This window comes from Trichechus manatus, unplaced genomic scaffold, assembly GCF_000243295.1.
Source record: "Trichechus manatus latirostris isolate Lorelei unplaced genomic scaffold, TriManLat1.0 scaffold00057, whole genome shotgun sequence".
Lineage (NCBI taxonomy): Eukaryota > Metazoa > Chordata > Mammalia > Sirenia > Trichechidae > Trichechus > Trichechus manatus.
Genome location: NW_004443993.1, coordinates 6,563,984 through 6,589,173, shown reverse-complemented (window position 1 = coordinate 6,589,173; position 25,190 = coordinate 6,563,984). Strand labels below are relative to the sequence as shown.

The following is a 25,190-nucleotide window of genomic DNA, read 5'->3' as shown; positions in this document are numbered from 1 at the left end:
TGAGATTTTGTCTCACATACTTTGGACATGTTATCAGGAGGGATCAGTCCCTGGAGAAGGACATCATGCTTGGTAAAGTAGAGGGTCAGCGAAAAAGAGAAAAAGATCTCTCAAGATGGATTGACACAGTGGCAGCAACAATGGGCTCAAACATAGCAACGATTGTGAGGATGACACAGGACTGGGAAGTGTTTCCTTCTGTTGTACATAGGATCGCTGTGAGTCAGAACCGACTCAAAGGCACCTAACAATAACCACAACCATGTAAAAATAAGCACAGCTTTCGGGTACTCATTAAGGTTAGCAGCACACACATGAGCACACATCTGTCTACATGCTGAGTTCTCATACAAGCCAAAAAAAAACTTGACTGCTGTCAAGTCAATTCCAACTCATTGCGACCCTATAGGACAGAGTAGAACGGCCCCGTAGGGTTTCCAAGGTTATAATCTTTACAAAGGAAGCTGGATGGTGCAGTGGTTCAAACGCTTGGCTGCTAACCTAAAGGTTGGCAGTTTGAACCCACCAGCTGCTCCGTAGGAGAAAGATGCGGCAATCTGCTTCTGTAAAGGTTGCAGCCTTGGAAACCCTATGAAGCAGTTCTAGGCTGTCCTATGTGGTTGCTGTGAATCAGAATTGACTCGACTGCAATGGATTTGGTTTGATTTGGGTTAATCTTTATGAGCGGCTGGTGGGTTTGAACCTCCGCCCTTTTGGTTAACAGCTGAGCTCTAAACCAGTGGGCCACCAGGGCTCCTTTACTCACACTGAACCTGCCTATAAATTCATGGAGGCTGACCTCCCCCGCCCATGCGTACACATACTTAGTTCCCATTGTAGACCTTGATCAAGACTCTTGACCTCTCCCCCAGGCACCCTTGTAACTCAGAATTGAAGCCATGCTGACATAGTGCAGATTGCAACAAATACCATCAAATAATTCATGTATAAATTTTTGAATGAGAAACTAATTTGCTCTGTAAGCTTTTACCTAAAGCCCAAAAAAAAAGAAAAGAAAAAGAAAGAGGCCAGAACAGCCATGACGAAAATAAATATTGTTTGGAATGGAAAAAAAAATTTTAAAAAAAAAGACTTTTTTGAAACTCAGTTTCCCCCTCTGTAAAATGCAGTTATAATGGTATCTACCTCATAGGGGGAAGAATATTGAATATACCATGGACTGCCAAAAGAACGAACAAATGTGTCTTGGGAGAAGTACAACCAGAATGCTCCTTAGAAGCAAGGATGGCGAGACTTCATCTCACGTACTTTGGACGTGTTATCAGGCGGGATCAGTGCCTGGAAGAGAAGGACATCATGCTTGGTAAAGTAGAGGGTCAGCGAAAAACAGGAAGACCCTCAGTGAGATGGATTGACACAGTGGCTGCAACAATGGGCTCAAGCATAACAAGGATTGTGATCATGGCGCAGGACCGGCAGTATTTCTTTCTGTTGTGCATAGGGTCACTATGAGTCAGAACCAACTTGATGGCACCTAACAACATAACAGCACCTCATAGGGTGGAGTCCCTGGGTGGTACAAACAGTTAAGCACTCAGCTGCTAACCGAAAAGTTGGAGGTTCGGGTCCACCCGGAGGCACCTCGGAAGAAAGGCCTGGTGGTCTACTTCCAAAAAATCAGCCACTGAAAACCCTAAGGAGCACTGTTCTACTCTGACACACATGGGGTTGCTATAAGTCTGTATCAACTCAATGGCAATTGGTATCTCATAGGGTAAGGGTTGGTATGAGGGAAGCCGGGTAGTGAGCACTTGGCACATAATGATAAATGGTGTTCTTGTTTCACTGCAGCAAAATGGGAAGACAGAGTGTTGGTAGACAGCCCAATGTGTCAGCATAAAGTCTCTGATACCACTGCATTCTGCCTCCTGGGTTTTCAAAGTTTCCTAAAATCTCCTGCCACGGTTTCTGGGGGCATTCCATATACGGCAGAGTGGCCCAGGGCTCCTGCACAACCTGGCCTCCTGGCCCCCCATCATCTGTGTCCCACTCACCTCATGGGCCACTTTCTCTTTCCCTCTGACTACTGTCTCCAGAGCCTCCTGCCTCACTGTAGGTCCACCTACCTGTGGCAGTGCTCAAGTTGGTACCTTTAGAAAGCTGTAGAATGAGCCATATCTGCACATGCCTCAGGCCACTTCTGGGCAAGACAATCAAGGCAGCCAGTTGAGTGTGGGCAGACAGGTGGAGGCCAGGTGGACAGACAAACTGAGTGGGGCTGAGTTGGAAAGAAATGTGGTAGTAAGTAACCAGGGCCTTGCAAACAGGTGTACCCAGACTTGAATCCCACTTTCGACACCTACCAGCTGTGTAGCCTAACCTCTCTGCATCAGTTTCCTTATCTGTAAAATGAGGATAACAATAGCACCTACCTATGTGAAGATATATGCAGTGGGCTTAGCCTGAGTCCTACCACACAGTAGGTGCTTGATTATAGCAAGCTGTTGTTGGGTTCTTTGGTTCATTTATGTTTTTGTTTTTACTCTGGGCTCCTCTTAAGACTCGGTCTCTCTTGTTTCTTGGAGGTCAGGTTGCCAAACTTTTCCAGGACTCGAGTCTGGGAAACAACGTTAACATCCTTGTAACACGCCTCATCCTGCTCACGGAGGACCAGGTGTGGATGCCCTACCCCTTCCCTTCCAATATCAGCATTGCCTGCCCTCCTCAGGGTGACTGGCACCCATTGGCCTCACTCTGTCCACCCCTAGCCTACCCTGGAGATCACCCACCATGCTGGGAAGTCCCTGGACAGCTTCTGTAAGTGGCAGAAATCTATCGTGAACCGCAGCGGCCACGGCAACGCCATCCCAGAGAATGGTGTGGCCAACCATGACACAGCAGTACTCATCACACGGTGAGGGCCAGAGAGCTTCACGACTTGGGTCAGGGAGCCACCAAGGTCCAAGCTGGGGGTACGGGAGGAGCTGGGAAGCTTCAGCCACTCCTGAGGGAGCCAGGGACAGGGAGGGGCTGCTAGGAGCATGCGGATATGGGGAGTGGGTGTTGGGCCATTTGAGCACTGATGCACTCACTCACTCTCCCATTCATTCATTTCGTCACATATGTGACCAAGGTCACACCCCAAGGTCATCCGGGGGCAGTGCATGAGGCTACAAGTCCAGGCAGAACTCAGCCCCCAGAGATGGGTGTGGGGGATCCAAGGGCCTTAGGGAGGCAGCCCAGTCCCCTCACGCCCGTCCTCTCCTTCCACAGCTATGACATCTGCATCTACAAGAACAAACCCTGTGGCACGCTAGGTACCTGAGCCCCATAGGTTACAGCCCCCTGTGAAGGCAGTGGGCTGGGAGACCCCAGCCCTGGGGGGAGACCTGGCAGGTGAAGAGGGCCGGCCAGCCCAGCCCTGAGCCCCCAGCCCCACCCCACGTGCCCGTTTCCCAGGCCTGGCTCCCGTGGGCGGGATGTGTGAGCGGGAGAGGAGCTGCAGCATCAATGAGGACATCGGCCTGGCCACGGCGTTCACCATTGCCCATGAGATCGGACACACGTGAGGCCTGGGGACACAGGGTTGGAGGGTGGAGGGGCTGGGCAGGTCCCCTGGCATCCAGCAGAGCAAATGAGCCTCTCTGCAGGTTCGGCATGAACCATGACGGCGTGGGGAACAGCTGTGGTGCCCGCGGCCAGGACCCAGCCAAGCTCATGGCCGCCCACATTACGATGAAGACCAACCCCTTCGTGTGGTCGTCCTGCAGCCGCGACTACATCACCAGCTTTCTGGAGTGAGGACATACCCGCCTGGCCTGCCGAGGGGGTCACACTCATGTTGGGGGGCTGGGCTCTCGAAATCAGGGCTGCCTCTGGGAAGGGATCTGTCACCTGGGGGGATAAGGGTCACTCCCTGAGACCCCCTGCAGCCTCCTAAACATGACAGCTGCCTTCCTCTTGCCACAGCTCAGGCCTGGGGCTGTGCCTCAACAACCGGCCCCCCAGACAGGACTTTGTGTACCCGACAGTGGCGCCCGGCCAGGCCTACGACGCGGATGAACAGTGCCGCTTCCAGCATGGAGTCAAATCGCGTCAGTGTAAATACGGGGTAGAGAGAGCCTTCCTGCTTTCCTTCCTGGGAGGGGAGAGGGCACAACCACCAGGGTGGGGGTGAGACCTTGCAGGGGCTGGGAGGACAGAGGTGCATGGGGTGTACAGATGTCACAGACAATCCTCAGGAACAAGACAGGTTTCTAGAATGGGATTCCTGGTTCTCCAGACCCCTCCGGATTTGGGAGCTGTGCTGGGGAGAGCCCCAAGAAAGCCACCCTCTGTCTAGCACCTCAGGCCACTTGTGGGCTGCAGAGGACCAAAGTCTCAAGACCCTTCAGTGGGCAGTTGTTAACCAAATGGCCAGACACGGTGGAGAAAGTGTACCTGGGGACAGGCCGTCTTTCCTGCTTGGCAGAGCACTGAACCGAGCCGTCCAGGGACACCCTGTCTTCACTCCCCACGTCCCCAAGAGCCTCCTGGCACCAGTCCTTGGCCGGATGGGCTCTGAGCCTCTTGACCAGTCCCCCTCTCTCCCAAGGTTTAGACCCAGCTCCTGAAGCCCCATCCATGCATAGAGAGGGAGCCAGGGTCCCACAGCCCAACCAGCTGCCCGTAGGAAGTTCAAGGCCTGCTGGCTTCCTGCCTTAGCCACCAGGGACCACTGCTTAGCCAGGGCCTGCCTGTCAGCTCCCTAAAAATATGCCCCAAGTCCTAGAGCCCCGGGCCTAGCCCCAGCCCTCTATGCCCTCAAGATTCAAGGGATCAGAGCAAAAGTTTGTATGGCCGTGTTCAAGCTAATGCTATGGCAACTCAGAGCAGGCAGTGAGTGGCTATAAAAATGCCCTCACTTCATTTTCTTGGTTCACAAACACTGAACAGCTAGAAACACTGAACCAGTGCAAGACAAGGACAAACCCTGGAACAGTTTCTATTAAACATTCCACTCTTGTGCCCTTGCCTCCAACCCTAACTTGGTTGGTAATTTCAAGGCCCTCCAGTGAATGTCTAAAGAATCCCAAAGCTATCCCTGAGGATCTGCTCTGTCCTGAGTATTCTAACAACATTTACTGAGCACTTACTGTGTGCTAAGCATGTTGTATGGATCATCTCATTTAAACCCCGGGCAATCCTATGATCTCCATGTTACAATTGAAGGGACTGAGGCCTACAGAGGTTGATTTGTCCAAGATCACAATTTGAGGACATGGCAGAGCTGGAATTTGAACCTAGGTCTCTCTGTGGCTACAGATTTTAAAAGGCAGGGGAAGGGGAACCTGTCAGAACATCAAGCTTAGCTTGATACTGGCTGTATGTTGAATTGGGGGAATGATTTACTACATGTAAATGGGTTAATCTATGTAAAGAGCTGGGCCTAGTGCCTGATCCAAGGATAGCTGTGGTCATTGTTACCCAGTAACGGGGCATTTATTCAAGCCCTTTCATATCTGCCCTGTCCCGTGGACCTCACAGCCTTGTAATGTAGGAAAGCAGGCATTAGATCACCCATCGTGTAGATGAGGAAACTGAGGCCCAGAGACGGGAATTGTGTTGCAAATCAGTGGCTGAGCTGAACCTCCCAGAGTGGCCCAGGACTCATTCAGATGTGCCACAGGGCCTCCTTATGGAGAAGAGCCTAAAACAGAGCTGGAATAGACAGTTCTCTTTAAGAGCTGTCAGAAGTGGGATTGGGGCCTGACATATTTTTAGAAATGGCTAGGGGGACATGGGCTAAGTGAAGCAAGAAAATGAGGCTGAGTTTTTAAGCTAAGAAGTGGTTTCTGAGGGGGCAGAAGACAGGACACTCTGGAGCAGATGTGAGGGAGCAGACAAACCTCCAAACTTCCCACGTGCAGGCATAGTCCTTCCTACGGCCATTCGTGAGTCCAATCCCAAATTCTCAAAGCTTGGGAGGACTAGATTCAAAGAGAGGAGTGCACATGTTTATAAAAGGGACAGATGGATCTCCCCTTCTCAGAGGAAGACCCTTTGAGGTGGGCAGTATATGGCCACAGCTGAACCCACTGCCAGGGACAGGACTTGTTGCCAGGCTTGGGCTAACCCAGGCAGGATTCAAACAGGAAAACAGTGGGCTAATTTTTCACTGGAGGAAGTAGAAGAACATCTCACACAGACCCAGCTTGGCCTTGTCCCCTCCTCAATCCCCCATAGCTTAAAAACTTTGGGGGCTTCCCCAGTTTAGGGGGAAGAATCAGGAGAACCACCCAGCTGGGAATACCAGAGATGGGGCCCTTGACCTAGGCCACCTTCTAGGTCTGATTTTTCAGAACCACTGTTGTCCCCAAAAATAGGGTCACTATGAGTCCGAATGGACTCAATGGCAATGGTTAACGAGCTATCCCCAAAAGGAAGCCAGATTCCTTCCTATTTGGCCCCCAGCAGGTCCTAAGTTTTCTCCAGAAACTCAGGAGGCACCAGGGCTGAACTGCAAAGTGGTTACAGCACAGATGTTAGTAGCTGTGACTTTACCTGTCTGAGCCGTGGTTTGCTCATGGTAAAATGGGAACGGTAATGCCTAAAGCAATCTATGACACCCGTAGTTGTTTTATAAGGACAGCTTATTGGTGGAGGAAGGGTCCCAAGCCATGCCCCAAAACGGACCCCAAGAAGACTCGCTGAGACCCAGGAAAGGAACGCTGGGGCCCTACCCCAGGCCGGCAGTGAGCAGGACGCCTGGGTCCTCCCGAGAAGGGCGGGCTGCCCGAGGGAGGGGGAAGGGAGGGCGAGCCTGAGCGGGCGCCTCGGCCCGCAGGAGGTCTGCAGCGAGCTGTGGTGTCTCAGCAAGAGCAACCGGTGCATCACCAACAGCATCCCGGCCGCCGAGGGCACACTGTGCCAGACGCACACCATCGACAAGGGGGTGAGCGCCGGCCACGCCCCCAAGGGAACCACACCCTTCGTGCTTGTCTAGGGATTGGGCCCGCCCCCTGTTCATGACCTATTCTAGGCCACGCCCCTGCGCTCCAGCCACTGTTACCTTCCTGTTTCTGGGCCTCAGGAGGGGTCCCTATTCTCCCTCTTCCTCCCCATCCCAGAGGGGCTCGGAACGGGGTAGGGCGCCGAACCACCACGTGCCCACGGAGCCTAACTCACCCCGTGTCCCCTCCCTATACCCCTAGTGGTGCTACAAGCGCGTGTGCGTCCCCTTCGGGTCGCGGCCAGAGGGCGTGGACGGGGCCTGGGGCCTGTGGACTCCGTGGGGCGACTGCAGCCGGACGTGTGGCGGCGGTGTGTCTTCCTCCAGCCGGCACTGCGACAGCCCCAGGTCAGCCCTCAGAACTCACCCCCAGGCGAGAGGGGCTGTCCCTGCCCTGTGTCACCCCATCCCCACCACATCTCCTCCCCTCCCTCCTTCAGGCCGACCATAGGGGGCAAGTACTGCCTGGGAGAGAGACGGCGACACCGCTCCTGCAACACGGACGTGAGTCCCCCCCAGGACCCCAAGCTCTGTACCTGTGATCCTGCAGCACCTGTACCTGCCCCACCCCTACCTGTCCCTGCCCCACCCCTACCTGTCCCTGAACCCCCCCTCCACCCTCTCACACCTCCCCAGCGATCTGATCCCTTCTGACTCTCCCTCTTCTTTCTTCTTTTAATACTTTATTTCTGCGGCAGTATACACAACGAAATACACATCCCTTCACAATTTCTCCGTGAACAGTTCAATAACGTTGGTTACATACGTCACTATGTGTCACGTTCTCAGTGTCTACCCGTATGGTTTCATCATCGTTAATTTAGACTCCGCCCCTTCCAGTTCTCTTTTGTGCTTTAGATTAACTGATACCAGTTTAAGCTCATACGGATAATTCTTTATAAGAGCATTATGCTCAAGGAAAACATTACTTTATTAACTGGGCGAAACTGTTGTTTAGTTTAACAATGGCTTCATGAGGTACTTTTGGCCTAAGGTTTAAAGATTATTCCCGGGCATTAGATTGGGGGCTCCCCCAGTCTCAATGGATCCAGTAAGTCTGGTTTCTATATGAGTTTGAAGTTCAGTTCCACACTTTTCCTCCTTTTGATCTGGATCCATCTGTTGGGTCCTTGATCAAAACGTTCAGTAATGGTAGCTGGGCACCATCCATTTCTTCTAGTCTCATGGTAATTCGCCTTTTCTTTATGTACTCAAACTTAGCAGGTAAGTCTTACCCCCCTGAAATAATTGCTTGACCCTACAACCTTCCCCAGTTACAGCCCAGTCTGCCCCTTCCTCCCACAGCCCAGCTTCCCTAAAGAGCTCCCCCTCCAAGCCCAGTAGCCACATTTACATTCTCCTCCACTTGTCCTCTAGCCCGGGGACCGCCACCTGTGTTCTGAGGCCCCTTTTTTGCCTGCACTTCCAGTCACCCCCTCACTCTCTCTCGGCTTGCACCTTTTTTGTCTCTTTTAAGCCAAACCAGTTGCATTCAAGTTGATTCCAACTCATGGCGACCCTATGTGTGTCAAGAGTAGAACTGTGCTCCGTAGGGTTTTCAATGGCTGATTTTTCAGAAGTAGATCACCAGGCCTTTCTTCCAAGGGCTTTTTATCTACTCTGTCTTAAATACTGGGTTTCCCCGTGGCTGGATGCTGGATGTAGATGAGTCTTATGTGTACGCACCTGCCCAACACTTGTCATCAGAGGAGGAACTCATGTCATCAAGGATCCCGTAGGCCATTGACACTCACGAAGTTCAAAACAGAACTCAGCAACCTTCCCCAAAGTCTGCTCTTATCTAGGCTCCTCTCTCAACAAAGTCCCCACCATCATCTGCAACCAGAAACCCAGGTGTCATCCCCAATTTGCCCCAACCTCTAATGAGTCACCTGCTGTTGTTAGCTGCTGTCAAGTTGGCCCCCCCCGACTCATGGCGATCCCATGCACAATGGAACCAAGCACTTCCCAGTCCTGCACCATTCCCATGATCATTTGTGGATTGGACTGTTGGGATCCGTAGAGTTTTCATTGGCTGATTTTCAGAGGTAGATTGCCAGGCCTTTCTTCCTGGTCTTAGTCTGGACACTCCACTGAAACCTTTGCAGCATCATAGCAACACGCAAGCCTCCACTGACAGACAGGCTGCACATAAGGTGCATTGGTCAGGAATTAAACCAGGGTCTCCTGCATGGAAGGCAGGAATCCGACCACTGAACCACCATTGCCTCCATATGCATCACCTAGTCTTACCTCAATACAGACTAGCCCAGGCCACCGTCCGTCTCCCCTGGGCCGACACAGCCTCCTCCCAGGCCTCCCTGCCTCCAGCCTTGCCCCCTTCTCTGTTTCTGGGCCTCCGCCCCGACTCCAGCCCCAACACCTGGCCTCCCTCCCTCCCTCCCATGCCCCTAGGACTGTCCCCCTGGCTCCCAGGACTTCAGGGAGATGCAGTGCTCCGAGTTTGACAGTGTCCCCTTCCGTGGCAAGTTCTACACGTGGAAGACATACAGAGGAGGTGAGTAGGGGGCTCCGAGGGCAGCGTGGGAGTGTCCAGCGGCAGGTGGATGTGGCATCACGGGGTCTGCCCCAAGCCCTGCCCTGACCAACACAGCTGAAGTGCCTGGAGTTGGGCTCCATGGTGCTGCAACAGGATGCTGGGAGCCCCCCCCGCCACAGCCCAACCTGCCCATCCACGTTGGGCCTGGACTCTGCCCCTCTTAGCCTCACATTCCCAGGGGGAGAGGGCAGGGGTCCCAGGGCCTGCAGTGTGACGGGGCCGTGCCCCCCAGGGGGCGTGAAGGCCTGCTCACTCACGTGCCTAGCAGAGGGCTTCAACTTCTACACGGAGCGGGCAGCGGCCGTGGTGGATGGGACGCCCTGCCGCCCCGACACGGTGGACATCTGTGTCAGCGGCGAGTGCAAGGTGGAGGGGACCCCCGGGAGAGGGGGGCATGGGGGGCTGGGTGGGAGCCTCACTGACCCCTCACCCCTGCCCTCCCCAGCACGTGGGCTGTGACCGGGTCCTGGGCTCTGACATGCGCGAGGACAAGTGCCGCGTGTGTGGCGGCGATGGCAGTGCCTGCGAGACTATTGAGGGGGTCTTTACCCCAGCCCTGCTGGGGGCCGGTAAGACACCCCAGCTTCCCTCCCACACTCCCACTTGGGCCAGGTGGGTGGGGCGGGGCTGTCCCCCTTTAATAGCCAAGATGAGGAACTCCTCAGACCCTGGGGTCCAGTGGGGTGTCAGGGACCCCAAAAAAGCCTGGACACACAATGACATACCCAGACCTGGGTCAAGAAGGGCCCCAGTGACTGCTTGGGGTGGGCCCTGGTGATAAACCTTGGTAATTAGGGTGTCTGAGGGGCTAGGAGAGAGTCCCTGGGTGGTGTGAATAGTTAATGTGCTCACTACTAACCAAAAGGTTGGGGGTTCAAGTCTACCCAGAGGCACCTTGGAAGAAAGTACTGGCAACCTACTTCCAAAAACTCAGCCATTGCAAACTCCATGGAGCCCAGTTCTACTCTAACACGCTTGGGGTTGCCATGAGTTGAAATAGACTTGACAGCAACTGTTTTTTTTTTTAAAGGGGTTGGGAACTGAAGTCTCTCCCCTCCCCCACCCTGGGGGCCTCATGCTGAGCCACAGGGGGTCACTCTGAGCCACAAGGGACTGAGGGGCTCACTGTCTATGCAGGCGGGAAAAGGCTTTCCAGAGGAGGGGATATTCATTCAGAAGGTGTGGAGAGCTTAAGCGGCCTTCCCAGCCTCTGCTAAGGGAGAAGGAGCCTCAAGTGGGAGGAAGGTCCATGGGAGGAAGGTTCCAGAAGCTCTGGGGAAGCTGGAGCACACACAACTAGAGGGAAGAAGTATAGCAAGGCGAGGTGGGAGGGCTTCCAGAAGCTAGCTCACAGGCCCACCCGGAGCAGGTTGCAGCTGGGGTTTCATTCTTTCAGAAGAGTTATATTGAGGTTTTACAAGGGCCAGCCTGGCAGCTGGTGTCACAGGTGGGATAACATGGTGATCGGGAGTCAGGAGGGGCAGTGAAGATAAATTCAGGACCTAGAACAGCAGGCCTTGGGGACCGACTGGATATAGAGGGGAGGGAGGGAGAGAGGTCCATGCCCACATCCAGGTGAACACCAGTGGGCAGTGGGCTGTTTCTATAATGGGGGCTGGCAGGGGAAGCAGGAAAGATGCTGAGTTAGGACATAGGGAGGTTGAGAGGGGTCTGGAGACATCACAGGGAGGTCTGGTGGGTCCAGGAGAGAGAACTGAGAAGGTGATGGAGATCAGGGGTCTTCAGGCCTGAGAGACACTGATTTGACCCCCAGGGTTCAGCAGAGCTGATTGACCCCTGCCCCAGGGGTGAGAGATTGTAACCTGGCTGCAGGGTAAGGTGGGCCGAGACACACAGTGAGATGAGTTCAGGGTTCCGGGGACAATGAGGGGGCCCAGGCAGACTTACTAGGACTCATGGGGGGCACAGGTGGGCCAAGTTAGAGGATTCATAGGGGCCCAAGATTATCCAGGTAGTAAGTGGTAAAGCCAGTTGCAAACCCAACTCTGGCTACTGCTTTACAGTCCCCCAGGTCACACTGTGTGAGGTGAAGTCTCTGCCATGCTCCCTCCCCTCCACAGGCCTGCTTATTGGGGTGCCAGGGGCGGGGGTCGTACCATTTTGGTGGTTAGAGAGGCTGGAAAGTTTGAGTTCGAATCCCAGCACAGCCACTTGCTAGCTGCAAAACCTGAGGAATTTCCTTAGCTTCTCTGGGCCTCAATTTTTCCATCTGTAAAATGGGACTGATGACACATCAATTAATGGAGGTGGAGTGGGGTGCAGTGGGGTGTCCCTGTGAGTACTTAGCAGTGCCTGGTACACAAGGAGCTCCGTATGGTTAGCTGTAATTATCAGTGGCCAGAGGTGGGGGAGGAGGCAGGTGTCGGGTACAAGCCACCTGGGCAACATCTGAGCTCTGCTGTCCAGGGTACGAGGAAGTCGTCTGGATCCCCAAAGGCTCCGTCCACATTTTCATCCAGGACTTGAACCTCTCCTTCAGCCACCTGGGTGAGCTGGAGGTGGGGGATGGGGAATTGGGGGCCAGTGGGGGATCAGCACAGCTGGAGTTCTGACCCCTGCACTGTCCCTCAGCCCTGAAGGGAGACCAGGAGTCCCTACTGCTGGAGGGGGTGCCTGGGACCCCCCAGCCCCACCGCCTGCCCCTGGCTGGGACCACCTTTCAGCTGCGACCGGGGCCAGACCAGACCCAGAGCCTAGAAGCCCTGGGACCCATCAACACATCTCTGGTTGTCATGGTAACAGCAGGCACAGACATTTGGAGGGAGGCTCAAGCTTGCCTGGAGCTACTGTGTGACCCCTCCCATGCCCCACCCCCGCAGGTGTTGGCGCGGACAGAGCTCTCTACCCTGCGTTACCGCTTCAACGCGCCCATCGCCCGCTACGCACTGCCCCCCTACTCCTGGCACTACGCGCCCTGGACCAAGTGCTCGGCCCCGTGTGCGGGCGGTGAGACCGGGCAGGGCTGGGGCGGGGGCACTGGGCACCCGGGCGGGGGCCTGGGGTGGCAGGGCTGAGTGGGCCTCTCACCCCGCCCCAGGCAGCCAGGTGCAGGCCGTGGAGTGCCGCAGCCAGCTGGACAGCACGACTGTGGCCCCCCACCACTGCAGTGCCCACAGCAAGCTGCCCAAGAGACAGCGCGCCTGCAACACAGAGCCCTGCCCACCAGAGTGAGTGCCTGCGTGTTGGTGGGTGGGGTCACACAGGGTTGGGGGAGAGTGCTCCTGGGGGTGGGCAGCAGGTCTCCGCTGAGTCAGGGTGACAGTACCCCTGGAGTTGGGGTGATACTGCTCCTGAGTGCTCCCAAGGTGGGAGAGCCTGTTTTTGTGGGGAATCAGGGTTATAGCACTTCCATAATTGGGGCAAGAGTTAGAACGATAGTGCTCCCTAGGCAAGCTAACCATCCAGGTCATCCTCTCCCCTTAGGGTAATGTACCTACCCGCCCCCAATCTAGGTGAGGGTGCAGGGTAAGGATGCTCCAAATGGAGGCAGCTCTCTTAGGGTCAGTCGCAATGCTCCCTCTTGGGGCAACAGTCCTCCCGGTGTGGGTTTCCATAAGGATGCTGGGGGTACGGGTATGATGGTGCCCCGGGGTCAGGGTGCGGCAGCTCCGGAGTCAGAGCCCCTGCATACCCTCTGTGACCCCGTGACCCATCCCGACCCCTCACCCCCTGCAGCTGGGTTGTAGGGAATTGGTCACGCTGCAGCCGAAGCTGTGATGCTGGGGTGCGCAGCCGCTCTGTCACGTGCCAGCGCCGCGTGTCAGCTGTGGAGGAGAAGACACTGGACGACAGCGCATGCCCACAGCCGCGCCCACCCGTGCTCGAGGCCTGCCAGGGCCCCACTTGCCCGCCCGAGTGGGCCGCCCTTGACTGGTCTGAGGTCAGCCACCCCTTCCCCTGGGGCCCTGCCCACACCCTGTGCATAGAGGGCAGGGGCTGGGGTGCCCATGGCTCCATAGGCGCGAGCCCTTCCCACCAGCCCCAGTGTTGACCTTCAACTAGTCCAAGTTTGCCGCCCCCACCCTGCCTCCCCCTGTGCACTTGGGGTGACTGGGGTGCCCACTAAGGTGCCCGCGTATCCACTCCCTGCCCACTCCCAGCGCGCGTTGTGATGGGAGTGCCCTCTGAGGCATGAAACGCCCCCTCCAACTGCAGTGCACCCCCAGCTGTGGGCCTGGCCTCCGCCACCGTGTGGTCCTTTGCAAAAGTGCTGATCACCGTGCCACGCTGCCCCCTGCGCACTGCCCGCCAGCAGCCAAGCCGCCGGCCACCATGCGCTGCAACTTACGCCGCTGCCCGCCGGCCCGCTGGGTGGCGGGCGAGTGGGGCGAGGTAGGCGGGCATGCCCAGAGTGGGGGGGGGGTAGCGGGGGACTGGGCAGCGGCTCAGTGGCAACTTCCGGCAGTGCTCCGCGCAGTGCGGCTTCGGGCAGCAACAGCGCGCCGTGCGCTGCACCAGCCACATGGGCCAGCCGTCGCGAGAGTGCACCGAGTCGCTGAGGCCGCCCGCCACTCAGCAGTGTGAGACCAAGTGTGAGAGCGTGCCTGCCGGGGATGGCCCCGAAGGTACATGCGCAGAGGATGGGGGTGGGGGTACCAAGATGGGCCCTGTCTAGAAGCAAAGAAACCACAAAAGGACTTCACAGGGACTTGATTAGTGACTTGTAAATTCTCAAGCTATGAAAAGGTTTTTTCCTGTCTCTGCCAAGCCATCTATCCCCATCCTGTCCCCCACAGACATTCATTAAGTGCTACGGTGTGCCATATGAAGGAACCCTGGTGGTGCAGTGGTTAAGCGCTGGCTGCTAACAGAAAGATCAGTGGTTGGAACCCACCAGCCGCTCCACAGGAGAAAGCTGTGGCAGTCTGCTTCCGCCAAGATTTATAGCCTTGGAAACCCTATGGGGTAGTTCTATTCTGACTTACAGGGTTGCTTGCTGAGTCAGAATGGACTTAACCGCAGTGAGAGAGTGTGCCATACAAGGTCCCTCGGTGACCGAAAAGGTCACAGCCATGAAAACTCTATGCAACAGTTCTACTCTGTACACGTGGGGTCGCCATGAGTCGGAATCGACTTGACGGCAACAGATTTTGGTGGGTTTTTTTTTTTTTTTTTTGGTACATGGTACACCAAAAAGCAGCTCCTTCCTGATGATATAGATACTATTAAAAGCTCCCTTTGACAGTTGAAGGAGTCCCTGAGTGGTGCAAATGGTTAACGCACTTGATTGCTAACCAAAAGGTTCGAGGTTTGAGTCCACCCAGTGGAGTCTCAGAAGAAAGGCCTGGTGATCTTCCAGACAATCAGCCATTGAAAACCCTGTGGAATACAGTTCTACTCTGACACACATGGGATCACTGAGTTAGATTCAACTGGAAGGCAACTGCTTTTGGTTTGACGGTTGAGGAAACCATGGCAGAGAGAGGCAAAGTCATGCACTAGGAAGCACTGTGCAGGCACGGAGGAGGGGCACGGAGATCTGATTCCTCTCTTCTTCCACAACCAGAGTGCAAGGATGTGAACAAGGTCGCCTACTGCCCCCTCGTGCTCAAATTCCAGTTCTGCAGCCGAGCCTACTTCCGCCAGATGTGTTGTAAAACCTGCCAGGGCCGCTAGGGGGCACCCGGAACCACAGCTGGGCGCCGGCTTGGGGGCAGACGGTGCCCAGGCCTGCCCTTGGCCCGCCGAGGGCGCAGAGCAGGCAGAAGCTGGGAGTGAAGGGTGGGGTGGAGCCTGAAGTTATTTATTGGGAACCCCTGCAGGGCCCTTGACTAGGGGATGGGGAGGGGCTGGCCACTTCCAGGGCCCCTCCTCAGCCCCTCTCCCAGTTCACATGGTAAGACCCCCTCCAGGGTGGGATGGGGGGGAACTGTTCTCCCCAAGACTCTTTTACCCACCCCTAGGGAGCCCCCAACACTCTCCCCTTTTGATGGGAATATGTACTGTGAAGAGTGGGGGTGGGGAGGGGGTCTACTGGTGCCCTGCCCCCCCAGCACTGCCCCTTCCCTTCCACTCTGAGCTGGGGGGAGGGGACTTAGCACCACCTCCCTGACACCTTCCCCCTGACCAGACCAACTATAGGGGTGGCGAAGAGCTGGGAAGATCCACCCCAATCTCAGCCCTGCCTGTCCCAGGGGGACCCTGACACCCAGCTGCCCCCCAACATGGTGCTACAGGCCCTGCCCTGGGGCCCACAAACCCTCACCAGGAAGCCCCCCATCAATAAAGTTCTGTCTTGTGTAGATTTCCGCGTGGGGTGAGTGTGTCCGTGCATCAGGGTCACATCCAGCCCCATCGCCCCAGCCTCTCACAGGTGGGCCCCGTACCAGAAGTGGGCTTTTACCAACAGACAAGAAAAATGACAGCTTATCACGGAAGCTCTCAAAGCCACCCAGTCTGGCGCTGGCCACCCCGACCCACCACACTCCGGTCACTCGAAGCTCCAGTCACTCCAGGCTCAGTGAAGTTCCTCAGTCTCACCCTTCTTCCCACCTCTGGGTCTTTGCTCCAGCCACTTCCCCCGCCAGAAACACTCTCCCCTCCACCTCCTTACCTGGTAACTCCAACTCACCCTGGAGGCAACGTTGCCTCCTCCCAGAAGCCTGCTCTGACCCCCAACAAGGTGGGGTCCGCCTTAGCACCGGGCGGCATCGCTGAGGTCCTCTGCCCAAGCCTTGGTCAGCTCAGCAACCGCCTGGAGACTCAGGGCGGGACGGTCTTCCATCTATGGCCACTAGGGGGCGCCTCCTCTCGACACCCTCGAGGCAGGATGCTGGTGTGCAGTCCGCAAGCCTGGACATAACGCGCGTCCCTGCCAGGCTCTCCCTGGGCCGGGTTCTGCCTCAGCCACCTCCTGGCACATGGCATGCGGAGAGGACAACCTCCTGGGGGGCTGGTCTCCTGGGGATCAGGATAGGGGCCAACACTTAACAGAGCCCACTGGGGGCCATATCCAATGTACAATGAGAAATAGAGGTTCCGGGAGACCAGGGCACCCAGGAAGTAGCAGAGCTAGGAGTTAAACCCAGAGCTGACATTCAAAGGCTGGGATCTTTCAGGTACACCTGGCTCCTGGTGCCTGCCACTCCCCCACCCCTTTCCCCAGCCCAGGGCTGGACTGCCCAGTGAGCAAGGTCCGCTCAGGCCCAGTTGTGCCTTCCCGCCAATCTGCAGTGCCCAATCGCACCTGTCCCCCACCAAGTCAAAGATGTGGTGAAACCCGTGTGAAACTGCACACCATAGATTGGCAAGTAAATACAGTTAAGCGTTACTTGCCCAGTGCAAGCCGGTGCTTACTAGTTAATCCACCCGTCTGTCCCCCTGTCCCCCCACCTCCCTGCCCCAGACACATGCCAGCAAAGCAGCTCTGGAAGATAGTTTGCCAGAGGTGTCCAGAGCAAGGAGTCCGTAGGTGGCGCAAATGGTTAAGCACTCGAAAGGCTGGCGGTTCAAGTGCACCCAGAGGCACTTTGGAAGAAAGGCCTGGTGATCTGCTTCCAAAAGGTCACAGCCTTGAAAACCTATGGAGCCCGGTTCCGTACTGACACACACACAAGGGGTCGCTGTAAGTCAAGGTCACCTCGAAGGCAACTGGTTTGTTTTTTGCCCAGAGCAGACACACATCTGAAATGATGCTTCCCTCCCCTGCCCCCGGGTTTGGAGGGATCTGAGCAACCCAAATGCTTCCCCAGACTGCCCTGAAAAGAGCTCCCAGTCCTGCAGCCAGCTGACCTGAGTGCTCCTTGCTGCAGCCATGCCCACAAGCAATTGAGGAAGGGGCCTCCTGGGATCTGGCAGTGGCTGTCATCAGTCCTCGGTCTCTCTCTTCAGAGCCAGAGCCCTAAGCAGCCAGTTCCCCCCAGCCCCACCGCCACTGCACCCCCGCTGTGTCCCCGCCTCCAGCTTCCCTCTTCCGTGGCCGCAGCCCCTCCCGTTGAAGGAAGTGAGAGGGGGGCTGTTGTAAGAGGAACTAGGGCCCGGAGTTGGGTGAAGGAGCTGAAGCAGGGCCATGCCCCAGCCACCCCCCATGGCCCCCTGAGCCTGCACCCCAGCCAGGACCTACTTGGTTGTCCCCCAGGGGTCCAGACGCCAGCCTCGCCATGGTGAGTCCTTCAGGTGCGGGCCCTGGAAATGCAGGGGTGGGGGACACCAGCCCTGGAGACACAGTCAGAAAGTGAGGCCATGGGAGCGGCACAGCTGACCCTTGAGGGTCCCTTTTCCAGCCCTCAGTGCAGCTCAGGCGTCCCTGGCATCCCTCGTCAAGCTCCCATCCAATGGTGGCTAGGATGCCAGAGCAGTGACAGGGACCAGGGATGGAGTAGTACCTGGAAGGAAGAAGAGTCCACAGTCCTGAAGGACCACAGCATCTGCAGGGACGAGGATATACCCTGTTCCTAGGGGCTAGGGGGGCCAGTTTCCAGCCTGACGTGGCCCCTCATCTCTCCTGGGGCCTTGGGCAAGTCACTTCCCCTCTTGGGACCTCGGTTCCCGCATCTGTCATATTTGGAAGTCGGTCAAGGGGTAGAAGGTGCTCTCTGAGGCCTCACAGTTGGAGCGTTCGGAGGGTCTGTGGGTTTGGCCACAGGTGGGAAGGCAAGCCGTCAGATGGGTGTGGGGCGGCAATGTCATGACAGGACGGTGTGGCTGGAGCAGCCACAGAGGCAGAAGACAGCGAGACTGAGTGTGTCTGCACACACCGCAGGCCACTGTCCCTGGGAGGATGGCGGCAGTGACACGGTGGTCAGCAGCATCACTGCCTGGAGAAGCTGAGGTCTGATGATGATGGTGACAGTGTTGGGGAGACTCACAGTCATGGGTCCAGACCTAGCAGCATCCGTAATGCACACAGTGACAAGGAGTTTGGGCTGGCTGTGAGTCTCCCCTACCGTGCTCTGCAGATCACTTCAGCTTTCATTTTGTGTCACCTTGTCAATGAGAATGAGTGTGTGGCGGGGACAGCAACGGAGCTGATGGTGACAACTGCAGGGCTCCTGGCAATTGCAGCAGGTGGCTGACTGGGGTGAAGGTAGGGAGGTGGAGCAAACGGGGAGGCAGTTGTGTTAGTTAGAGAGAGACCAAAAAAAAAAAAAAAACCACTGCCATCGAGTCGATCCCAACTCGTGATGACCCTATGTGTGATACAGAGTAAAACCGCTCCGCAGGCTGTAATCTTTATGCAGGCAGACCGACAGTTCTTTCTTCTGAGGCACTGCTAGGTGGGTTCGGATCGCCAACCTTTAGCAAGCTGTCTTGGTCATCTAGTGCTGCTCTAACAGAAATACCACAAGTGGATGGCTTTAACAAAGGGAAATTTATTTTCTCACAGTCTAATAGACTAGAAGTCCAAATACAGGGCGCCAGCTCCAGGGGAAGGCCTTCTCTCTCTGTCGGCTCTGGAGGAAGGTCCTTCTCATCAATCTTCCCCTGGACTGGGAGCTTCTCCGCACAGGGACCCCGGGTCCAAAGGATGCGCTTTCTTGGTGGTATGAGGTGCCCCGTCTCTCTAGTCACTTCTCTCTTTTATATCTCAAGAGATTGCCTCAAGACACAATCCAATCTTGTAGATTGAGACCTGCCTCACTAACACAACTGCCGCCCATCCTCCCTCATTAACACGATAAAGGCAGGATTTACAACACATGGGAAAATCACAGTCATGGCCCAGCCAAACTGATACACACATTTTTGGGGGGACATAATTCAATCCATGACAGAAGCCAATGATAAATTGGGCACCACTGGCCAAGGAGCCCTCGGGGTCCTTCAGGACCAAACCATCAGCTCTCTGGGCTCCAACTTGGATCCTCCAAGAGGATCCAAAGATGAGATGGGCAGACTTTGGCTAAAAGGACACAGGAGACGCTTCGCTGCTTCAGACAAGAGCAGCACCTCTTAAGGAAGCTGTGCAAAATGCTGAGTCAACAGTTCACTTGGCAGATACGGGCTGGGAGGAGAGGAACTCGCAAAAGCCGACAGCAGAGAAAACAAGTTCAACCCATCAAGGAGCAGAGTGCAAGGTGTCTGGGAGGCCACTACCCCTGTCTAGGGGTGCCAGAATCTTCCTTGGGGGTGGGAAGTGTCAAAGAGAATGTTGGGGTAGCCAACAAAATGTTCATTAAGTCCTTCATGCAGCGTATAATAAGCCCTCAATACGCAGAAGCTATCACTTTGGATGGAGGTGGCACAAAGTCCCTAGGTGGTGCAAATAGTTTTCGCTTGACTACTAACCTAAAGTTTGGCCGTTCAAACCCACCCAGTGGCACCACAGAAGAAAGGCCTGGCAATCTGCTTCCATCAAGATTACAGCCAGTTCTATTCTGTAACACATGGGGTTGCCATGCGTCAGAATTGACTCCATGGCAGTGGGTTTGGTTATTTTGGTTATCGGTGGCTCAGTGGTAGAATTCTCGCCTCCTCTGTGGGCGGCCCAGGTTCAATTCCCAGCCAGTACACCTCCTGAGAAGCCACCACCCATCTGTCAGTGGAGGCTTGCATGTTGCTAGGATGCTGAACAGGTTTCAGCGGAGCTTCCAGACTAAGACAGACTAGGAAGAAAGGCCTGGCCATCAACGTCCAAAACTTGGCCAAAGAAAACCCTATGGAGCACAAGAGCCTGATCAAATCATGGGGATGACGCAGGACTGGGGAGCATTTTGTTCCATTGTGCGTGGGGTCACCACGAGTCGGGGCCTGATTCCACGACAGCTGACAACATTGTTGATGGTGGTGGTTATTGTTGATGGTGGTTGGTCCTTCTGGCCATGTTGCTGGTGGGGGTCATGATGGGTGATGATAGTGGTGGCAATGGTAGGGAAGACACTGGCCGTTGTTTCAGTCTGATGGTGGCTGGGGGCCATTCGCTGTTCCTGTTTGACTTCGGTGGGAGGTAGTAGCAGATGCAGCAGTTACTTGTCGTTGGCGGTGGTGGTGGTGGTGGTGCCGGGATGGTAACAGTGGTTGTTTTTCGGGTTCAGACATAAAACAGGAAGGCCAATGGGGTGGCTGCTTGGTCCAGGGGTGGAGAAAAAAGGCTGGGATCAAGAGAGATTTGGGGGGAAGAATCCATAAGACCTGCAATTGACCGGAAGTGGAGGCAGCAGAGGGCATGCGGTGGGGGGCACGCAGGTTTCTGAGTTAAGGGCTGGGGCCCCTCCCCAGAGGGTCTTCCCCATTGAGCAGGGAGGGGTGAGGCCACAGGCTGAGGGCAGGGTTCTGCCTCTGTATGGGCAAGTTTGAGGACCAAGTGACCGACCCCCAGCAGCCTCCAGCAGCTACACCAAGGGCCCAGCTCCGTAAAGACAAGGGTCCCCACATATTGGGTAATGGGCTCCTGCTACACAGAGAGGAATCTGAGGCCCCCACCCCCCGGTAGGGGAGACCCTAGGAGTGTTTGGAGGTGAGGTTTGCACAGTGCAGGGATGTGGGGCATGGCCCCAGAACCCCACTGCCCTGGGGCAGGGCAGGACTAGGGCTCCAGGGCACCCCCAGGGGACAGGAGCTGGGGCAGCAGCAGCCTCAGCAGAAGCATCACACATCCTCCAACAACCACAGCGCCCTCGGCTGCCAGGGCCCGGGGGAAGGAAGTGGCTGTTCTGTCGCTCTCTCCCGTCTCACTGCCCAGGAATGGGGAGGCCAGAGCAGTTGGGGTGAATTGCAAAAGCTCCCTCAGCCAGCCCTTCCTCCTGCCCCTGAGCCCTGTGCCCGCAGGACTAGTGGGCTTACGGCTGCTGCTGCTATTGCTGACCGTGGTGGTGAGGAGGGCCGACGCTGACACTTGGCTTTGCCACGCTGAGTCTTCACAGCAGCCCCGTGAGGTCCCTGGCCCTCCAAAAAAAAAAAAAAAAATTGCGATCAAGTTGATTCTGACTCACGGCGACCTCGTGTGTGCAGAGTAGAATTGCTCTATAGGGTTTTCAAAGCTGCCACCTTTCAGAAGCAGATTGCCAGCCTTTCTTCTGAGGTGTCACTGGGTGGATTCGAACTGCCAGGCTTTCAGTTAGCAGCTAAGCACCTTAACCATTTGCAGCACCCAGGGACTCCTCCCTAGCCTTCTGTATTCCCATCTTTCAGATGAGGAAACTGAGGCAGGGCAGTTAGGGGAGTTGCCACACAGCCTGAAAGTGGCAGAGTGTTTGGACTCAGTGACTCCAGAGGTCACACTGCTGTCACCCTAACCACCACCTGCCCCTCCTCCTCAAGGTGAGAAGCTGACCCCCACACGCCCTGGGCTGCCCAGCCCCACTGCCACTTTCAGGGCCCTAAGTGACCCCTGCCCACTCACCCTGCCACATTTGGACTCTCCATTCCAAGGAACCCAGAATCCTGGCTCCCCACACCCACCCAAGGCCTTCCTGGTCTAGGACTCCTGCGTGGGAGCTTCATGTTGCAAGGCCCACCTCCTGCAGGAGGCCCTCTCTGATTCACCTACTTCTCCTTAGCATCCTCCAGCAGGGACCCAGCTCTCAGGGTACACTGAACTCCCCAAGAGCAGGGTCTAGACCTGGTCTACCTCTTTACCTCTCCCCACCCTCCCCCATGCACAGTCAGGGCTCAGGAAGTGCCCTTGGTACCAGGGAAGCCCTGCCTCCCACGCCCTCCACCCTGGGGTGGGGGACCTCTCTGAGGAGCTGAAGGAAGAGGCTACCTCCTTCCTCCCACCCCAGCCACCTCGAGCCCCTGACTATCTTTCACAAGAGCCCCAGCCGGTTGAGTCACACTTGGCTTGTGGTCAACTGTGACCACAGCCTCTTGGTTGTACCCCCACCCCCAAGGAAGAGACTTAGGAACAAACAATTTCAACTTGACCCGTGGAGACTTGGGGCCACAGAGGGATGCCTGTGAGACAGGGCAGGGGGTGTCTCACCCCAGTGTACTTCATTCACTCATTCAACAAGTGTGTATAGTCCAGGCCCCGTGTCAGAGTCTGGTCACTTCAGTTAAACTCAGGATCACCAGCTACCATTTCCTGAGTTACCTTGGTTCCCCTTTCCCTGATTGGCTCATTGCATGTTCTCAACAACCCCATGTTGTTTTTGCTGTTGTGTTAGTTGCCATCAAGTCAGCCCCCGATTCATGGCAACCCCATGCACGATGGAACCAAACACTGCTTGGTCCTGCACCATCCTCATGATCCGCTGTGGATCAGACCACTGTGATCCATACGTTTTTCCCTGGCTGATTTTCGGAAGTCACCCGTCAGGCCTTTCTTCCTAGTCCACCTGAGTCTGCAAGCTCCACTAACACCTGCTCAGCATCAGCCACATGCAAGCTTCCGCTGACAGACAGGCGGTGGCTGCGTTTGAAGTGCATTAGCTGGGAATCGAACCTGGGTCTTCTGCACGGAAGACGAGAATTCTACCACTGAGCCACCGCTGCTTCATGGAATAGGTCCATTATTGAATCCATTTTATGGATGGGGATACTGAAGCTTGGAGAGGTGAAGTGGCTTCTCCATGGTCACACAGTCAGTCAACTGTCAAGCTAGGCCTCCCACTCAGTCCTTCATACTCAAAATTGCCGACTGTCCTCCCACACACAGCACCCGCTTGAGCAAAACCCTCTCTCTCTCCAGAGAAAACGCTTCCGGCCCATGAGACCCGATGGAGCTAGGAATGGATCTGGGGGGCCCGGGGACCTGGGTCAGGGCAGACAGGAAGGAAGCAACAGGAAAAGGAACCGAGTCCTCAGGACCAGGAGAGTCAGGTGGGGCCAGCAGGCTCTGATGCCAGGGAAGGGAAGTGGCCTTGGGTTCCTCCTTGGCCTGAGGCACCCAGAAACATGAGATGGGGCTGACCCCAAAGGGGAATCTCTGGATGGGACCAATCCTGCTCTTGCCCAGTGCTGGAATGACCTGATGCCCCAACCCCGGCCACCTCTGGTGCAGATCAGGCTGGCCCTCCCCAGGTCCTCCTTTCCTGCATGGCTGTGCTCCCGCTGTGTGACCTTGGGGAGGACGACTAATCTCTCTGTGCCGTAGTTTTCTCCTCTGTAAAATGGACCTACTAGTATCAACCTTGAAGGTCTCTATGTGGCGTTATGGTTGGTGCTTAACTATTAACCAAAAGGTTGGCGATTCGAGCCCATCCAGCAGTGCCACAGAAGATAGGCCTGGCGATCTGCTTCTGTAGAGATTACAGCCGAAAGACTCTACAGAGCAGTTCTACTCTGTAGCACATGGGGTCGCCATGAGTTGCAATTGACTTGAAGGCAATAGGTTTTTTTTTTTTTTTGCAGTACCGACTTCAGCTTGTGTTGAGAAGAGTAAATGAGGTGATTCACATAAAAAGCTTAGACGAGCACCTGGCACAGAACAAGTCTTGGCAAGGTGTTAGCTCCACTGTCCATTTGTCTTACTATGGTGGCTTGCATGTTGCTGTGGTGCTGGAAGCTATGCCGCTGGTATTTCAAATACCAGCAGGGTCACCCATGGCGGACGGGTTTCAGCAGAGCTTCCAAACTAAGACAGACTAGGAAGAAAGGCCAGGCAATTGACTTCTGAAAAATCAGCCAATGAAAACCCTATGGATCACAACAGATTGTCCAATATAGTGTTGGAAGATGAGCCCCCTAGGTTGGAAGGCTCTCAAAATACCCAGTGGCCACAATGGACTAGAGCATTCTAATGACAGTGAAGATGGTGCAGGACCGGGCAATGTTTCGTTCTATTGTTTATGGGGATACCATGAGTCGGAGCCAACTGGACGGCAACTAATAACCACAAGTGTTAGCTGCAACAGGTGTTAGCTAGAATTGTTGTGTTGTTAATTATCATAGTTACAATCTAAGGCCCCACCCCTCTAGCCCTTCAGAGAAAGAATCCACTTCCTACCTCCTCACCCACCTACACAGCTGTGCCACCCCCTCCTCACCCACTGAGCTCAGGGCAGACCCCGTCCTGCCCCACTAGGCCCATAGAATGACACCCCTTATCTCCCAAATCTCACCGTGTCTTCGACACTCTCTGGTCTCCCCATCGCGAAAAGAGGAAACACACTCTCCCCTGCCCCGCCTCTCCCCCAGCCGCTTTCCCTCTTCCCCTTTGCAGCCAGGTTCTCCCAGAGTCATCCTCGCTCCTGTATTAGTCTCCTGGAGCTGCTGGAACAAAGTGCCACCAAGTGGGTGGCTTCTAAGAACAGATATGTATTGTCTCAAGCTCCTGGAGGCTGGGCGTCCCAGATCAGGGTGTCAGCTGTGTTGATTCCTCCTGAGGCTCTGGGAGAATGTTCCATGCCTCTCTCCTCCCTTCTGGTGACAGCCGGCGAGCTTGGGTGTTCCTTGGATTGTAAATGTATCTTCACAGGGCTGTCCTTCCTCCGGGTCCCTCTGTGTCTCTTTTATAAGAACACCAATTATACAGACTCAATCTACTCCAGCATGACCTCATGTTAACAGAGAGCATCTTCAAAAACCCTATTTCCAAACACAGTCATGTTCACAGGTACCAGGGGTTTTGACCAGCGGCGTCACTAAGATTGGTGTCATCCAGTGCAGTAACTCACGCTGTCACCCCCACGGACCTCCTTCTGTACCAGACCATACAGCATCCTTAGAAATGTTTATTATCAATTTTATCATAGAATAGTATGTGATATAGTTTAATCATAGAATAGTATGTGATATAGTTGTAAATACTTAAATGTAGTATTTCTTAGATTATAT

The 25,190-nt window shown here is 55.4% G+C and overlaps 2 protein-coding genes across 4 annotated transcripts in view; both read left to right on the top strand.

Moving 5' to 3' along the window:
• Positions 1–15,781, top strand: part of ADAMTS10 (ADAM metallopeptidase with thrombospondin type 1 motif 10) — a 30,919-nt gene extending 15,138 nt beyond the window's left edge. For both annotated transcript variants that reach the window (XM_023733240.1, XM_004378406.2), the window contains 20 exons: positions 2,552–2,635; positions 2,730–2,875; positions 3,235–3,278; positions 3,421–3,526; positions 3,612–3,758; positions 3,931–4,072; positions 6,788–6,895; positions 7,155–7,300; positions 7,393–7,456; positions 9,368–9,470; positions 9,745–9,878; positions 9,958–10,081; positions 11,940–12,020; positions 12,105–12,268; positions 12,353–12,479; positions 12,571–12,700; positions 13,209–13,413; positions 13,689–13,865; positions 13,939–14,098; positions 15,040–15,781. In XM_023733240.1, coding sequence (XP_023589008.1) covers positions 2,552–2,635; positions 2,730–2,875; positions 3,235–3,278; positions 3,421–3,526; positions 3,612–3,758; positions 3,931–4,072; positions 6,788–6,895; positions 7,155–7,300; positions 7,393–7,456; positions 9,368–9,470; positions 9,745–9,878; positions 9,958–10,081; positions 11,940–12,020; positions 12,105–12,268; positions 12,353–12,479; positions 12,571–12,700; positions 13,209–13,413; positions 13,689–13,865; positions 13,939–14,098; positions 15,040–15,149 — 2,502 coding nt within the window. In that variant the 3' untranslated portion in view covers positions 15,150–15,781. The remainder of the gene's footprint in view (positions 1–2,551; positions 2,636–2,729; positions 2,876–3,234; positions 3,279–3,420; positions 3,527–3,611; positions 3,759–3,930; positions 4,073–6,787; positions 6,896–7,154; positions 7,301–7,392; positions 7,457–9,367; positions 9,471–9,744; positions 9,879–9,957; positions 10,082–11,939; positions 12,021–12,104; positions 12,269–12,352; positions 12,480–12,570; positions 12,701–13,208; positions 13,414–13,688; positions 13,866–13,938; positions 14,099–15,039) is intronic.
• Positions 15,782–17,510: 1,729 nt separating this feature from the next.
• The window catches only part of MYO1F (myosin IF), a 47,611-nt gene continuing 39,931 nt past the window's right edge, over positions 17,511–25,190 (top strand). For both annotated transcript variants that reach the window (XM_023733238.1, XM_023733239.1), the window contains exon 1: positions 17,511–17,635. In XM_023733238.1, coding sequence (XP_023589006.1) covers positions 17,633–17,635 — 3 coding nt within the window. In that variant the 5' untranslated portion in view covers positions 17,511–17,632. The remainder of the gene's footprint in view (positions 17,636–25,190) is intronic.